The sequence below is a fragment of the Sebastes fasciatus genome, chromosome 6, assembly GCF_043250625.1.
Source record: "Sebastes fasciatus isolate fSebFas1 chromosome 6, fSebFas1.pri, whole genome shotgun sequence".
Lineage (NCBI taxonomy): Eukaryota > Metazoa > Chordata > Actinopteri > Perciformes > Sebastidae > Sebastes > Sebastes fasciatus.
The window spans coordinates 6,557,323-6,574,373 of NC_133800.1; the positions used below are offsets into that span (position 1 = coordinate 6,557,323).

General features: G+C 39.4%; 1 protein-coding gene across 3 annotated transcripts; it reads left to right on the top strand.

The window, feature by feature from the left end:
- Positions 1-3,132: 3,132 nt before the first annotated feature.
- Positions 3,133-16,431, top strand: atad1a (ATPase family AAA domain containing 1a). 3 transcript variants are annotated; one of them, XM_074637334.1, is made up of 11 exons: positions 3,133-3,277; positions 4,395-4,595; positions 4,785-4,883; positions 4,985-5,105; positions 7,348-7,548; positions 8,372-8,478; positions 8,729-8,818; positions 10,125-10,175; positions 10,387-10,559; positions 12,501-14,962; positions 15,081-16,431. In XM_074637334.1, the coding sequence occupies exons 2-10, from the start codon at positions 4,422-4,424 to the stop codon at positions 12,628-12,630; spliced, it is 1,146 nt and encodes a 381-aa protein (XP_074493435.1). In that variant the 5' UTR covers positions 3,133-3,277; positions 4,395-4,421; the 3' UTR covers positions 12,631-14,962; positions 15,081-16,431. The 3 variants fall into 3 exon arrangements, with proteins under 3 accessions (XP_074493435.1, XP_074493434.1, XP_074493436.1); XM_074637333.1 differs by having other exon boundaries at positions 3,183-3,298; XM_074637335.1 differs by having other exon boundaries at positions 3,246-3,360.
- The last annotated feature ends 620 nt before the right edge of the window (positions 16,432-17,051 follow it).

Sequence of the window (17,051 nt, forward strand, 5' to 3'; positions counted from 1 at the left end):
CTACATAAGGAGTGGGTCCTCTTCATGGATGTATAAAGAGAACTGGATACAGTGTTGGAAGTGGGCACCTGTTCATTCCTATGAGAGTTGCTCAGTGGCTCCCTGAAGCCAAAATGGCTCAACTGCCGAGTGATAAAATACCTGTGTCTTCCGACGATCTTCCGCATCCATTGGGCCCATGGAGCAAGCGTACTAACGTTTTCTTAAACCGCCTCCCAGTCCGCGGCCTGGGGCTCATTCACATGAACGGAGGAGGGGAAATAACTCTGGATTACAACTTTTAGAACCTAATGATTTAATTGAGGGCTTTTCAAGTGTTTGTACTGGGAAGTCGGTTCACGCTTCATCATATCTTTGGGGTAAAACACATGCGCAGTAAAATCCGGTCTGCACTCGCCAAAATTGAGCCAATAGCAACACACTACCACAGCTCCCGTTACACTGCACATAAGTAATTCGCCATACCCCAAGACCCGTGTCCCAGCCTCTTTCAATAAGCCTTGGGGGCTTGGTCCTCTTCATAGGGTTCACCATGTTGCTCCGCCATGTTTCTACAGTAGCCCCAAACAGACAAACCAAACACTGGCTCTAGAGAGAGCCTTTCACATTTTTATGTTACCTGAAGGCCACCATTGGTTCTCCAACATGGAAAGGCTTGGAAAGGGAGGGGTGAGCAGAGGGATGCACAGTTGGAAGTTAAAAAATGTATAAACCATAAATAAAGCCATTAGTTAAGACTTACTTACCCTTAGCCTTTATAATGCCTGACTAAAAGTGGGACCATAATTCTTAAGCCTCAATTAAACCCCTTCCTTCCATGAGAGAAAACTCAACCACAACAAAATGGGCCAAAAAGACAGTCCACTTATGTTCAAAATGGATATACTCAGGTGAGTGGTCCAGTTACAGCACTTAGTGTTTTCAAAATAAATCCTTTTGGTCCCTCTGGGTAACAGGCAAATAAATAATCCACTTCCAAATGATTCTTTATCCTGCTAGAGATAATATCTCTTCCTGGAAGATTGAAAGGGTAATTAACTGCTGTGTGTGGCCAACATTTACTGAAGTGTTTTAACATTTTAACTCCTTCAGTTAAAAGGTAGATATATTTCCACTGCCCAGTAGTCACACTCATGAACGGATGCCAAATTATAACCTGGCTAGTACATATACAATAAGACATAATAGCACAAGCATTTCCCACCAACAGGGATTCTTATCTCTTGCTGCAAAACAATCAGTTGCCAGCCTGTTTTCACCAAAGAGTGCAGCTTTGGCATGTGAAAGCTGCGAGCAGAGAGCTTTATTTCAGCTATGGCATGGTCGAGGTTGACAGCCGTGGGAGCTGAATGTGTTTTTTTTGGTCCCACCCGCTTGAGAGTGGTTGTTTGGGCGAGGTGCAAGTCGTTGTGGGAGCCCCGGCTGCACTTTGCTGATACACAAGCCTGTGCTTTCATGCCCAGACCCATCAAAATAGCCCTGTCAGGCTGCTATCTCCAGGGACTCGCTGCTGCAGTAGGCTACAGGGGGATTAAAGCTTTTTATGAAGCCTTTTCACAGCCAAAGGTGTGCGCAATAGCAGCCATTGTGCCATTTTACACAACAAGGTGTGGAATTAACTTTGCTGGACGCTTAAAACTGGAACTGTGCTGGATGGAATTTTGCATCCAATTTGGACAACTAATTGGACTACAAAGGGGGAGAGGTTTTGGCGGTTTTTAACCAACACAAGTGCACAGCTAAAAAAAAAAAAGGAAAAGACAATCCCCCTTTTCTAGTACATTGTTCAAAATCCAGTTAATTATGCTCCCAGAGAAGTGTGGTAAACTGGGCCAGATTGTACTACATCTCCTACGGACTGTGAGGTGAACATTACAATGAAAACTGTTATTGTTTATTTTTGCTTGAGGTGCAGCATTCAGGTTGATGCAAGGGCTGTGAGTCTTGGGACAAATATCAAAAGGAACATGTGTATTCATTAAATCCTTTCATGTAAGAGGTTGCAAATTATGGAGTTATGGTAGATGTTTTTATACTTCTATACTTCAGTTTCTTCTCAGCAGTGTTATTCTGTATTTCACTGATGAAGCAGAGACCAGTCTGGAAACAAGCTGTAACAGCACTTTCAAATTTAGCACACAATCTGTGACAATTAACAATCCCTTTGGCCCATGTGTGATAAATTGCCCGTAGGAGAAGCCCATTTGTTACAGTCTTATCTTTGAGGCTGCTGTTAAGAAAACTGAATCATCCAGCATCAGACAACACTGGAAATGAGTGGAAAATAAACACAGATCAGGGCTTCAAATTTGAGCTATATCTACCAGGCTGGGGTGCATTTGCATGTAGTCTGCCCCAGGACATGTTTGGGTGTTTGGTGTCCATTTGACAGATCCACATCCATCCCCAACAAAATATTCTGCTCCAAAATATACAGCACACTTCATGGCATTATGGGCAAAAAAATGACATAGCTTACATGACATAGCCTACATTTAAAATAGCTTTTAGCATATTTTGATAAATACTAAAACATTTTAAAATAAGTATTTTATGAACAACATGAATTATTACATAAATAAATATAATCCTCCAAAATTCCACACTTAATTTCTGACATTTAAAATGTCCCTTAAAAGTTTTACTGCAATAACACGTGGACATTTAATCACCAGTAAACTAATAAATGGTTACCAGTCCAACATCTGTTCATTACTTTTTCCACCTACTTCTACCTGCTTTAGTCATGTAGATGCAAAATATTCTGCTCCAAAATATACAGCACACTTTATGGCATGATGGGCAAAAAAAATTACATACATTTAAAATAGCTTTTACCATATTTTGATACATACGAAAACATTTTATTTTATGAACAATATTAATTATTACATACTTAAATATAATGCTCCAAAATTCAACACTTAATTTCTGACATTTAAAATGTCCCTCAAAGGTTTAACTGCAATAACATGTGGACATTTAATCACCAGTAAACCAATAAATGGTTACCAGTCCAACACATGTTCTCTACTTTTTCCACTTACTTCTACTTGCTTTGGTCATGTAGATGCTGTCCATGGTGCTGATATGTATATTATATATGTGCACAGTCTGCCATCCAGTGGCTGGCTGTGTGAAACATGCCTCCTCGGTTTATTGAAATAAATCCCGGAACTAAGGTGTTTGTTCCTACCCGAGTTACTAAACGTGGTGCACCTTCAATACCAGTGGTGTTTTGGAATCTTCGGTATTTTGCAGTTGGTTCCTGTCTTCAGTAAGTAGGACTCTTTAGTAGGTAGGACTCTCTTCTCTCATCGTATGATGGATGTTACATGTGTGTGTGGCAGCATACAGAGTGTAGGTAACATGTGTTAGGTTTATATCAGAATATCACGATGCTAAAGGGACATGTTGGTGCTTGCTAGTTGTTAGCTTTAGCTAGATGCTAACTGGCGAATGAATAGGATTTCTTCCTAAACACATGAATGTATACTAGCTAACTGTTACCGTAACATAGCAACCCTGTGTTGCTATGTAACCGACATACTCAGCGTTACTAGTAAACACTGAACGAGTGACAGACGGGTTAGCTTTATGATGGGAGAACTGTTGTTTTACACCAAACCCTCATTCAGAAATGTAAACAGTTAATGCTCTACTGAACATTGTGTTAAAGTTCATACCTCAAACACATCTTTAACTATCTGTGGCTAGTCAGCCTGAGACACTCTTCAATTCGGCATTCGTCTTATCCAACAGGCAGCATGTTAAAGACATGTAGACTTTATGATTTGGTTCAACCCACTCACTACTATTCACTGCGTATTTTGATGGTCAGCCAGGAACTATTGGTGTGGGTAAATGCTATTTACACTTGCAATATTGCCATCAGTGCAATATCATTTTCCACTTGTGCAATTTTGTTAATAGTCTGTTTATTGTCAATACTGTATATTCTGCTCCTGTTTTTATTCTTCCTTCTATTTAAATGGTTCATATTTTGTTACACTTTGTTTAACTCTTTTTTACTGTGTTAGCTGATGCAGCTTGTTTTTTGCACTATCCCCTTTGCTGTTGTACACTACAAATTTCCCCACTGCGGGACTAATAAAGGAATATCTTATCTTATCTTATTTTATCTTATCTTATCTTATCTTTTCAGAATACACTAATGTACTGCAAAGTAACATTAAATTGTTTAATCCAGCAATATGGGATTATGGTTCATCTATGCTTGTACCAGACAAAATTAATTTGTAAATTTAGTTGCCATTTTTGGTTCTGGTGACGTGCCATTTAGTATAACTGTAACTACATTATTTGTTTCCAGTTTATGCCTCTCTCATTCTTCTTCTCATTCTCATTCCTCTGTTCCCTACATCTTTATCCAGCCAATGGACTGACATCAGCCAGCAGAGATGCTGCTTAAAGATCTTCCCAGAGAGGCCCTGATGCGGCCGCTGTCCAGGAATGAAGTGGTGGGCATGTTGTTGAGGTTGACCATCTTTGGCGCAGCGACATACTACAGCATCAAATGGGTTGTAGACGCTATGGATCCTACCGCCAAACAGAAAAGCCAAGCCAAGAAAAGGGTATATAGAACATAAGTATTTATCTTATGTAAATTCAAGATGGATGTAGCTATTTGTCTAGGTTCTCTGCCTTCAGTTTAGCAGATGTTGTAAAGAAATGAAAGGAATGACTGGAGTAGCATTTCACACACTATCTGTTATCCTCTTGTGTCTTCAGCTGATGTGTGTGTGTGTGTCTCCTCTCCACAGGCAGAACAGCTGATGAAGAGGATTGGCGTTGAGGGCGTCAAACTAACAGACTATGAGATGAACATTGCATCGCATCTAGTTGATCCGCAATCTATGAAGGTAACAGCTGTAATCCTCAACCATGACATTGAGATTATCAAGTGTCAGGATATTTTTACCCATTTCATCATTGCACTTCACCATACTCTACCTTCCTGCAGGTTTCCTGGAGAGATATAGCCGGTCTGGATGAGATTATCAGTGAGCTGCAAGACACAGTCATCCTGCCCTTTCAGAAAAGACACCTTTTAGCTGGATCCAAACTCTTTCAGCCTCCTAAAGGTACCGCAGCATGTCATCTCATCACAACTATAATGGTAAAATTGTACACATAATCTTTAAGGTACATGCTAATGTTGAGGACAAAATAAAATTAACTTCTTATATAAATTGTGAGTGATGTGCTAATAAATTGGAAACTCCACATCAATATCTGGCATTATTTAATCTTCAGTCCTTGTAGAAATTATTTGGACATTGACACGTTTTTGTTGTTCAACTTTAAATTTAAGGGTTTTTTCATTCACATTAGGTCAACTGTGTAGGAATTGTGTTTGTATTGTAGCTATTTTTACACAAGTCCTCAATTTTAGGGAAGGAGTTTCATTATATTTCATTAATTATTATTTCACTTCAGTGCACACTTCCAACACACTATTTTAGACGAATTATAAATATATAAATAAATTATATATGATCTGTAAAAGATATAACATGTTTCATGATTGAACAGAAGCAGTAAAGGTCCAGACACACCAACCCGACATCACAAAACTAGCGGCGATGAAGGCCGAGTTTTGCGGCACGTCACGTCGCCTTTGTCTTGGCCGACAAGTTACACTTGAACACACCGCAAAGACTACAGCCGATGACCTGTTACCATGTACGTTCTGCGCCTGCGTGAGATGTAATAACTCTCCACACCAGCAGGAGGCGGTATTCTGTATTTGTCACTCAAAAAGGGAAACCGGAAGACCGAGGACTGCGGATATACAAGCCGTTGTTATGATACGTACATGAAACAAAGCGGCGTCTGCCGACCATTTTCACACCACTCTCACTCACCACTTAGCTTCATTCCAGATGGCCATGTCGTTGTGAAATTATCCGTGTATTGGAACGATCAGATGAGAAATGAGAAGAGCCTTCTGTGTCCTCCTGACTTTACTCGTTGGCTTCCTTTCCTCACTTCCGTTTCTCTTCTCGTGCACTGGTTCGTTTAAGCTGAACAACCTATCAGTGATTTCTCTCACCTACGGGAGCCGTCGCTGATTCAACATGCTGAATTGGCCGACAAACCTCCGACACGGGCAGAATACAGCCGACGATGCGGGACACGCCGCAAAAGCTAGACGCTCACCGACAGCCCCAAACTGGCTGACGGCTTGGTGTGTCAGGGCCTTAAAAAGGGGACATTTTTTACTACATGCCCCCTTCTCACAAAAAAAATAAATAGTCTGCCATAGATAGTCAGCTAGCTATTTCAGGGTTTTTATGGCCATCAGTTTGCTTTTTAGTGAAATATGTGTTACGCTGGATTGAGGTCAAGGGACTGACCTCAACGACCTGAACACTGTTTAGCCATAAAATCTCCTGTGTTGCATTGTCTGTATGTTCAGGATCAACCTGCCTATTACAATTCTGAGACTAATGTATGTATAAGAGGAGCAACACTGTTAACTCAGTATGGAGTTGAAAAAAGTGCTGAAGAAATTCAGCCTTTTAACCTCATGGTCAATATCTATTTCTTTATATAGAACCAAAACAATGAGGATGAGAACCAAGTCTGTCACTATTTATGACTCCACTTTCTATCATGAATGCTAATAATTTGAGTTCAAGTGCATCGATAGCAAACCAACATAAAACTAGGTTTTGAGATCCATGACTTTGACAAACTACAGATGTCAGAAGTTGTTATGAACCACATTGGTTTGTGTGTTGGTCATTCTCTTTCTCATTATTGTTAGAAAGCCATCTGCTGCATTATGCCTCCATCATCTAGAGCTATGTGCCAAAAAGCATCAGACAAGATTTGTACACTTGGCAGCCTGACAGCAGACGAACACTTAGAGGAACACTTTACTTTCTGTGGAGTTTTTACTGTTTGGCACAAAGCTTTATACAGAGCTCGAGGATGAGTAAACCTCCAAAATTAGCTGTTATGGTAATCCAGTTCCATTCCTGGTCTCCAGCCTTTGTTTATATCATATAACTTTTTAAAAGTATGCAGCAAGTTTGGCCAAGTTTTCCGTCTGTAAGTGTGCTAGAGAAGACCAAGTTAGGCAAAATATCTCCCCACAGTTGCCAGTAATAGTTGATATGAGTTTATAAACTGTAAAATCATTTGTAAAAATCAGCATTTTATATTTTTGCTCAAACAGGATGTACAATTATCGTGAATAATATTTGCAGGAATTTTACTACTTTTAGTACTAATTTTAGTAATTTTAGTAACAAAAACATAACAGGAGGTTGAAAGAAACAGTAATTCCTAATTTCTGTTTAAATTTTGTCCGTGTAGGTGTTTTATTATTCGGACCTCCGGGATGTGGGAAGACCATGATTGCCAAGGCAACGGCCAAAGCCTCAGGCTGCAGGTTTATCAATCTCCAGGCCTCCACGCTGACAGACATGTGGTACGGGGAATCACAGAAGCTCACTGCTGCTGTCTTCTCATTGGCAGCCAAAATCCAACCCTGCATCATCTTCATTGATGAGATTGGTGAGCGTGATTACTTTGTAACTGAAAGTGTTTATTACACTGTTAGATGTGATTTATCTTCATCCTTACTCTTTCAAGCAGAGATTAAAGCTGATACTGATATTGCTATGATTATGTATTCACAGTTTTCATACAAAAAATCAAGGGTTTCCTTAAGATTTTTATTCTTGTCAGGCTGGAAAAGCATCTAAAGCAGCATTTGAAACATTTCTTTCATAGGTTAGCAACTCCTTAAAGCATAGTGACAGGTGTCAGGTTTCTTGGTACTTTTACAGACAGTCCAATCATAATGTCTCCTCTATCAGTATAGGACAAGAGGTTTCAAGCCTGACACCGTGAGCCCCCCCTCAGACAAAAAATAGAGACAACTGTGCCTTAGTAATGTCTAAGTATTGGAACTACAGTTCTCATGATGCTTTGGGAGTTGTAAACAGGAAGTGTAATGTTCAATGGATTCAGCGAGTTATGCTGTGTACTACAATTTGAGCCCTATTTTTATTTAGCCAATATTTGTTTACATTTTGGCAAATTGGCACCATAAATATATGCCAAAAAGTATGCCAAATCAGCTATTAGCAGTTCCTGTTTGTAACGTACCCATGGATGTACATTCTGTTCTGGAAACTGCTCAGAAACCAAAATCCATTCATTATTAACGGGACAATATCTGGCTAATATACAGGTAAATCGGCCTAATCCTATTTCATCCCCATGAAATTGCCCAACCTGATTTCAACCTGTTGGTCTCAGTCTGTTATGCAGATGAGTTTTGTGTAAATGCCGTCTTAATCCTTATTTTTGCTCCTTGTCTCTTGTGTGTTAGAGTCATTTCTGAGGAACCGTTCTAGCCTGGACCATGAGGCCACGGCCATGATGAAGGCCCAGTTCATGAGCCTGTGGGACGGCATGGATACTACCTCAATCACCCAGGTAACACAACCATATCTCTTTCTTATACTGCAATGTACGCACTAGATTAAGTCACACTGGTCAACACTGGGTAGGATTTTTCTTGTCTCTTAAGAGCTGTCATTGGAAAAGTAATTGAAAAGAAGCACCTCTCTTTGTATGCAGGACACGGTACCTGTTCCACATGGTTCTTGTGCTGTGTTTGATGAGTTAATGCAGCAGGTGGTTTTGTCAGCATAATGTATTCACAATGTGATTCTTCTGATTGTAGGTGATGGTGATGGGAGCTACAAACAGGCCACAGGACGTGGATCCAGCCATTCTGCGCAGAATGCCCACCACTTTTTATGTTGGCCTGCCGGTAAGACGCGTACACATACACCAGCACAAACAGCTGTCAAAGAATCATGTTTACCGTCACTTTGTTTTATATCTTAAATGTACGTACTAGGGCTGTCAATCGATTAAAATATTCAATCACGATTAATCGCAAATTAATCTGACATTTTTTATCTGTTCAAAATGTACATTAAAGGGAGATTGTCAAATAATTAATACTCTTATCAACATGGGAGTGGGCAAATATGCTTGTTTTATGAAAACATATGTATGAATTTATTATTGGAAATCAATTAACAACACAAAACAATGACAAATATTATCCAGAAACCCTCACAGGTACTGCATTTAGCATAAAAAATATACTCAAATCATGACATGGCAAACTGCAGCCCAAAAGGCAACAACAGCTGTCAGTGTGTCACTGTGCTGACATGACTATGACTTGCCCCAAAACAGCATGTGATTATCATAAAGTGGGCATGTCTGTAAAGGGGAGACTCGTGGGTACCCATAGAAACCATTTTCATTCACATATCGGGAGGTCAGAGGACAAAGGACCCCTTTGAAAATGGCCATGCAAGATTTCACCTCGCCAAAATTTAGTATAACTTTGGAGCATTATTTAACCTCCTTTGCGACAAGCTAGTATGACATGGTTGGTACCAATGAATTCCTTAGGTTTTCTAGTTTCATACGATGCCAGTATCCTCACTCCAGCTACAACCGCCAAAAGATTGATTGTGTTAAAGAAATTAGTGGCGTTAAAACAAATTTGCGTTAACGCGTTATTATCGCCTTAACTTTGACAGCCCTAAGTAGAATAACCTTCCACTTAAAGATAATTAACTCTCCACTCACCTCTCCACTGTACAACAATTCTTGTAACATCATCAGCTAATCTCTATTTAGTGATTTAAATGGTGCGTTTTACAGAGTGCTTTCTACTACACATAAAGTAAAGGAGCATAGCTTAAACTGAGCTGCACTGTGTGTCTCAGATTGTTTTATGGCTGCTGGCCAAACCACAAAAAGCATGGGCTAAATCTTTAATCCAGTACAATAAACAGCCTCTCATCATGTCAGATATAAATATATGTGAGCTGTTGATGCAGGAGAAAACAGTTTGTACAATTACAGCTTTTTGCAGGAAATGTGTTTACACATACTCTTTATGTATATTGTGAACAGGCAGTTGAATTGGCACTTAGACAGTGTCTGATGAATAGAAAGTCTATAAAATGGTGATTAGTTGTGCATTCTTTTTTTTTATTCATTGGTTGCACTATAATATGCTTTGAAGAATCATTGTCCTTCTGTCTTTGCAGAGCACAAGACAAAGACAGGACATCCTGAGGCTGATTTTAGCAGGAGAAAACGTAAGATGTGATTTCTTTTCATCCTAGTCAGCCGCGTAAGAAATTCTTCTCTTCAATGCTCTCTTTTGTTGACCATATGACACCTGTATTTTCACCGTCAAATCACATGAAAGTGAATCAGATCACCCATGAACACATGAAGACCAGTGACAGCTAAGAGATTCATTCTATATAATTGTCTCACATTGCCATCCTGCTTTTTTCTGCTCAGCTGAGCAACGCCATTAATCTGAAGGAGATCGCCGAGAGTACAGACGGTTACTCTGGCAGCGACCTCCGGGAGCTTTGCCGCGACGCCGCCATGTACCGAGTCCGGGACTACGTCCGCAAGGAGCAGATGAGGCAGATCGCTCAGCAGCTGCAGGACTGCCAGGAGGAGGAAAAGTATGAGTCATATCCAAACACCCACAAGATCTCATAGCCCTTGAGTCCACTGAGCATCTCTTTGTTTAAACACAGTACCCTAAACAGTCGAGGTTAGACCAGTGTGGGTTTTTGAAAGCTGAAGCAATATTATTTTGAGTGATGTATACTGGTACACATATGACTAAATATTCCCACAGATGAGCCATTCTTTTCAGTTTTCAGTAAAAGTAACAGTGATTATAATAAAATATGAATACACTCTCATGGATTCTAATCATGATTAAAATACTGTCAGATTGAGGCCTGTGTTGATCAACTTCACAAAGTACTGTATGTGATTAAATTGGAAGGTATCAGAGGTGGATCTGGTTGATTTTAAAAGCATCTTATATTTTATAAAAGGCTAAATATCTGATCCGTGTAACCCATGCTTCGGCTGTTGCTAAGCGACTGTTGAAACCCTCTTGGAGCAAGGCGCTATTACTAAAAGGAGAAATATTTTTTACTTTTTTTTTCTCAGCACTCCAAACAGTAAGGCGCCAGCATGTTGTTGGTTGGTCCCAGGCTCAGCAGCAGAATTATTAAAATAGAGGACAATTGACTACATATATACAGTATGAATAGGAATGTGTATCCAATATATTGCAACCAACTTTGTCACCATGCTGGGATCAGGAAGAAATTTAAAGCACTGAGGGTATGCAAAGTAACAGTAAAACTTCCTGAGATGAAAAAAAAAATGCAAACTCTACAACTTAAAAAGGCAATATAAAATATGTAATAAGTCATACATATTTAAATATTTTCTACTTTGGATGGAAGTGAAACATCTCCAGGACACCTCAGAAAACAAAATAAAAATGACTGTTAGGTTTTTAGAAAAGCATTTTGCTGTCTCTTTGTGAACTTTAATGGGCAGTGGTGTTTTAAAGTTACAGTGTGATTGATGTCAACAGCTCAAGTATTGTATAATTTTATTTTAGTACAAATCATTTGAAACATCATTGGGCAAAAATTCCATAATAACCTTTCAGCATATTGTAATTCAAATGTTCTGAGAGAAAACCAGACTTCTGCACCTCCTCATGGCTCGGTTTTCATGCTTTAAAAAAAATCTAGCCTGTGACGGGAGACTTTGGCCAATCACAGGTCATTTCAGAGAGAGCGAGCGTTCCTATTGGCTCAACAGAGGCAGCCGTCAATGACTCGTGAACTCTGATCAAACGGTCAAACTAGGCAGCGCTGATCAAATATTAATCAATATTCTGTTACTGTAATGCCTATTTCTCGCGTAAAATGTATTCAGAAACATCTTGTAGTGTACTGTTAAGCTGTAAAATTAGAAATTTTGCTCCGGCTGGTGGGCGCTGCTTGGTATTTCCTCAACTGATCTCAAAATGGTGGGCGGGTCAGAAAAACGTTCTCATTTTACAGCTAAACAGTACACTAAAACATATTTCTGAAAACATTTTTACAGGAGAAATATGCATTACAGTAACAGAATATTGATTCATATTTTATCAGTGCTGCCTAGTTTGACCGTTTGATCAGAGTTTTGCGAGTGATTGACAGCTGCTCAGAGACAGCAAGGCTCCAGCTCGTCTCTGATTGGGTGGTTTCCTCCGGTCTGTGACATCTTGCAGGTGCCGTTAGGAGCACCGGAGGACACAGAGGCACATGATTTTTTTCAGATTATCTGTCTCATGCACTACTGTCAAGATATAGGGACCGTTTTATAATAAATCACTTTTTTTTAAATCATATTTGCTCCAACCTGCCTACTGCTGCTTTAAGTACAGTATGTAGATTTCTTGTATACTACTGCAAAAACGGTATACTATCAAGTTGAGTTTGTAGTACATACTGTATACAGTTAGTGTGCAGTATGAAATTGGGACACAGCTATTGTTTTGTAAGCCTCTGCATCTGACCTCTGACCTCTTGTGTCCTTTGCTCCAGACCTGTGGATGAGGAGCGGTTGAGGCCAGTCACCCAGCTGGACCTCCTTTTCGGCCTGGACAAGATGAAGGAGTCTAAGCGGGCCACAGCCATCATGTTACCCATTCCGTCAGAGGTACCGCTGGACTAAACACCAACACTGCACTGGGTGGCGGGAAACATTTTCTTCTCACGTTTTGTGTGTTCCAACACATCAATCAGAGGCTCCTCGAACATCTCACAGGTGCAGTTGGAAAAGCCAGAGAGCAGTCATACTTTTTTTTTTAAGTTTATTTATCCAGGCAGGGTTTGTTCTGAGCATGCTCACTTTCAGCACAACCCTGCCACATGTGTACAGTTACAATACATTCAGAACTGGCCACTGACTTAGAGTTAATGTCTTGCTCCAGGGCGCCATGAAAGTTTGTTTGGAAGAGGAGAAACCATTTTTAATAAACGTTATGACTGTCTGAAGCTACTGCTAGTAATACTACAAAATACTCTACTACACCACTGTAAGGTTTCATATACCGTCTTACCACTGACTTACACATGGTCATGAGCAGAGGGGATGAAGTGCACCGACTCATGATTCATGAATCTGGACTCCAGACTAGTGTAATCCCTTGAGGTTTCTAAATCTACTGTCTCCTATCTTTCCTTTTTGGGCAAACATGTTTGAATAGCAAAGACTTAAAGGGATATTATCCAAACACTTTGGAGGAACACATTCAGCTGACCCTAGTGCTCCCGAGTCGTATTACACTATATTCTCTACTAATGTTGTGTGATAGTAAATTAGTCCATATTGCAATTCAGTCATATCACTTTTCCAAATAACAAAGTATCTAGTGAAGAAATTGCTTTTTTCATTTTCAGGAATGCCAGATTTAAAGGAACAATGTGTAGCATTTAGGGGGAATCTATTGGCATAAATTGAATATAATATTAAGAAGTATGTTGAAAATAAGTTGTGTTTTCGTTACCTTAGAATGAGCTGTTTATATCTACATATGGAGCGGGTCCTCTTCACAGAGCCGGTCGCCGTGTTTCTACAGTAGCCCAGAATGGACAAATCAAACACTGGCTCTAGATAGGGCCATTTGCGTTTTTGTGTCGGCCACCGTAGTTCTCCCACACGTTTGGCACACGGGAGAAGTTTCACATGCTTGCAATCTGCAACCTCACCGCCAAATCCTACACACTGTACCTTTAAGTTGAATTATTCAAAAACAACTCCACCTCTTACCTGTTGTCTTCTTACCCTGAACTGGGCTCAGATTGCTTTCTCTTGATGGATGTACTGGTACGGTTTTGACTTTTTTTTAAATCTGACAAGAACACTGAATGTCATCATTCACATACTTGATCAAACAACATGTTTTTTATGTTTGTTTGATTGCATCTTTGCTTTTAAAATCAAGAGAGGATGTATTTAGCCAGCGTGAGGTTGTAACAGAACTGCAATAATGCGACACTCATCATGTAATGAGTTACTGCTTTCAGGTACAATAACCGTTAAATATATCTTTTCAGTCATGAAGTGACTGTAGCTGCTGTAGATGCCGTCGACTCACAATAAGTCTACGACAATGAAGAGGAAGACACCTTTACTTTGGCTATCGGGTCGTCCAGAGAGCTCAGTGAAACATGTCATTCCACTGGAACTTTTTCAGACCTGATGGTACACATTCAAACTTGTTCATCCTTTTTTTCAGAATCATCTCATTTTTAGATTAAATAATAATCAAAATAGTCACAGCGTAAGCTTGAATTGGGTCTGGAAGTTCCTGTAGCAAAGCAGCCTTTCCCAGAGCTGTCAGTTAACACGTGTAGACAAACGCAGAGAACAAAACAAACATTCAAGTGTCAAGTAGAGATGGGGTTACCCCTTGAACCCTGTCAGGGGCAGTAATAAAGGACACAGTTATAAGCCATTATATCAAAAATCAATCATTACACTACTACTAATGGTTGTAACATTATACTTACCTCATTTACCACTACTCAGTCCTCAGCAGGTGTATCATAGGAATCGTGTTGTGTGCATGTTTGTGAATGTGGAAGCAAAATGCTGGTTTAGAGTTAGGCCAAGGCTTGAATTGCACCTGAAGTCTTCGATGCATTTAGTGCTGCTTTGTAACGCAAAGTCTTCTGCACTTGTTGTTGTTTTTTTTCCACCCAAAACAACTATAGCTGTTAATTCTTAATGTTCAAATCAAAAGAGTTTTTTTTTTTTTACTGTCATTTATTGTCCCATTATCATTATTTATTAGTGAGTCTCTATTGTTTTTTCACTTTGAATGTTTTTAGTAGGGCTGTCAATCGATTAAAATAGTTAATCACGATTAATCACACATATTTTATCTGTTCAAAATGTACCTAAAAGGGAGATTTGTCAAGTATTCAATACTCTTAACGACATGGGAGTGGACAAATATGCTGCTTTATGAAAATGTATGTATATAATGTATGTATATACAGTATATATATATATATATACATATATATACTGTATATATATATATATACAGTATATATATGTATATATATATATATATTACTTATACTTATATATTACTTATAATATATATAACTTAGTTATATATATTACTGTAAAGCAATTAACAACACAAAACAATGACAAATATTGTCCAGAAACCCTCACAGATGCTACATTTAGCATAAAAAATAGGCTCAAATCATAACATGGCAAACTGCAGCCCAACAGGCAACAACAGCTGTCAGTGTGTCAGTGTGCTGACATGACTATGACTTGCCCGAAACTGCATGTGATTATCATAAAGTGGGCATGTCTGTAAAGGGGAGACTCGTGGGTACCCACAGAACCCATTTTTGTTCACATATCTTGAGGTCAGAGGTCAAGGGAATGTTAATTTTCACCTGGGTGACTGTGCTTTTATACAGTCTCTTAAATTCAAAGTACATAGTGTCTTCTAAAGTGTGTCTTCTCAATACCACTCTCATATCTGTCTATTAACTATGAAGTTATAGCATAGCATAGCATAAAAAAACGGGGAAATAGTTAGCTGAGCCCGCTACAACCTAAAAATCACAAGTTGCGTTAATACGTTAAAGAAATTAGTGACATTGAAAGGAATTTGCATTAACATATTATCACATTAACTTTGACAGCTAGTTATTAGTAATGGACTTTTCATATCACGTTCCGTGCATCAATCAACGTCTGTCGCTGCAACACACATCAGGGTTTTTATTATCAGTTACTTTTTATTCTCACTTTAAGGAGAGCATGACTTTAAAATTCAGATCCTTTCAATCAGATGTCAGTCTGAAGTTGTTGTGACATGCTTTGTTCCGACTTCCCTCTGTATAAAATGCCTCATTATTCGCCACATGGTCACAGCATGTGTGCATGGATCCGTTCGTGGGTGTCATACAGACCTTTCTCCCACTCCATCTGAGCAAGCCAGGGCACACCGGTCATTCAGCCATGACCACGTGGTGGCACTGCAGCTTCACTGTCCTGTTACTGAAGCAGGTGTAAATGGACTGCTCACATCAAGAGCAGTGTTATAGCACTGTGGCGAGATAATGAAATAGAGAGCCCCGCATACTGGATTGTTTCTCCCCTATTGGTTCATTCTGTGATATTTAGACATCTGTTGCTCTTCATTAGAGTACCTCAGGTGACAGTTAAAGGTCAATATGTTGCCATGTAAACCAAACGACCATGTCGCTGCAGCTTACAGGTCTCATTCCCTTTGTTGGAGAAGGGCAACCTCGCTTCTTCTTAATGCAATATTATCACTTATCAGGTCATTCATCAGTCATGTGGCACAGACTAATTCTATGGATCCAGAGTGTCCATATGCAGTTACTGTTATAATTACACTGTCAAATGTGTGTGTGTTGAATATATGTTAACCATGTACTGTAAAATGTATTTATTAAATTACACTGAAGAAAATATTTATCTTTTTTTTTCAACCAGCAAAATGTTACCTTGATTATTTCAGCATGGATTTCAACCTGTTTGTCTTTGTCCTGCCCTCGTTAAAGTGTATTAAATGTAATAAATCGAACCTGTGGAGATTTCAAACAATATATATGATCATATCCAAACCTACTAATTGCTCAAATTTAATTTGTATATTGGCATATGTACCGCAATGGTAACTTTACCAATAACTTTTCTGACCAAGTGAGTAAGTGTTGATTGTGTTAAATGTTTTGGACCCCAAAAAGTGTGACTGTGGGAGTCTGCTGCTTTCTTGGGAGTCTGAATCATCTTAAACTGTTTGTAAATTCTGTGGCTGTTGCCGTCATATCCTGTACCCTTTAGGCCTGCATTAATAAGCCATTGTTGGCCATAATCAAGCTCTTAGTCTTTCCACTGTGTTGCTGTTTGCTCTGGCGCGACTGCTGGTATCTAACAAAAGCCTTGCATCTCTAATAAGTCCACTTTTCAGGACGTGCTGACAGCCAAACAATTTCAAAAGTACGGTCCGAGTTTTTAATGGATGTCTGGCCAAGTGCTCTAAGGTCATGAAATGTGAATTAGCCGCTCATAAAGGCTGTGCAAAATCA

Coding starts and splice junctions, on each gene's coding strand:
- atad1a (XM_074637334.1), top strand. CDS start 4,422: ATGCTGCTTAAAGATCTTCCCAGAGAGGCCCTGATGCGGCCGCTGTCC. Junction 4,596..4,784: donor AAAGCCAAGCCAAGAAAAGG/GTATATAGAACA, acceptor TCCTCTCCACAG/GCAGAACAGCTGATGAAGAG. Junction 10,560..12,500: donor GACTGCCAGGAGGAGGAAAA/GTATGAGTCATA, acceptor CCTTTGCTCCAG/ACCTGTGGATGAGGAGCGGT.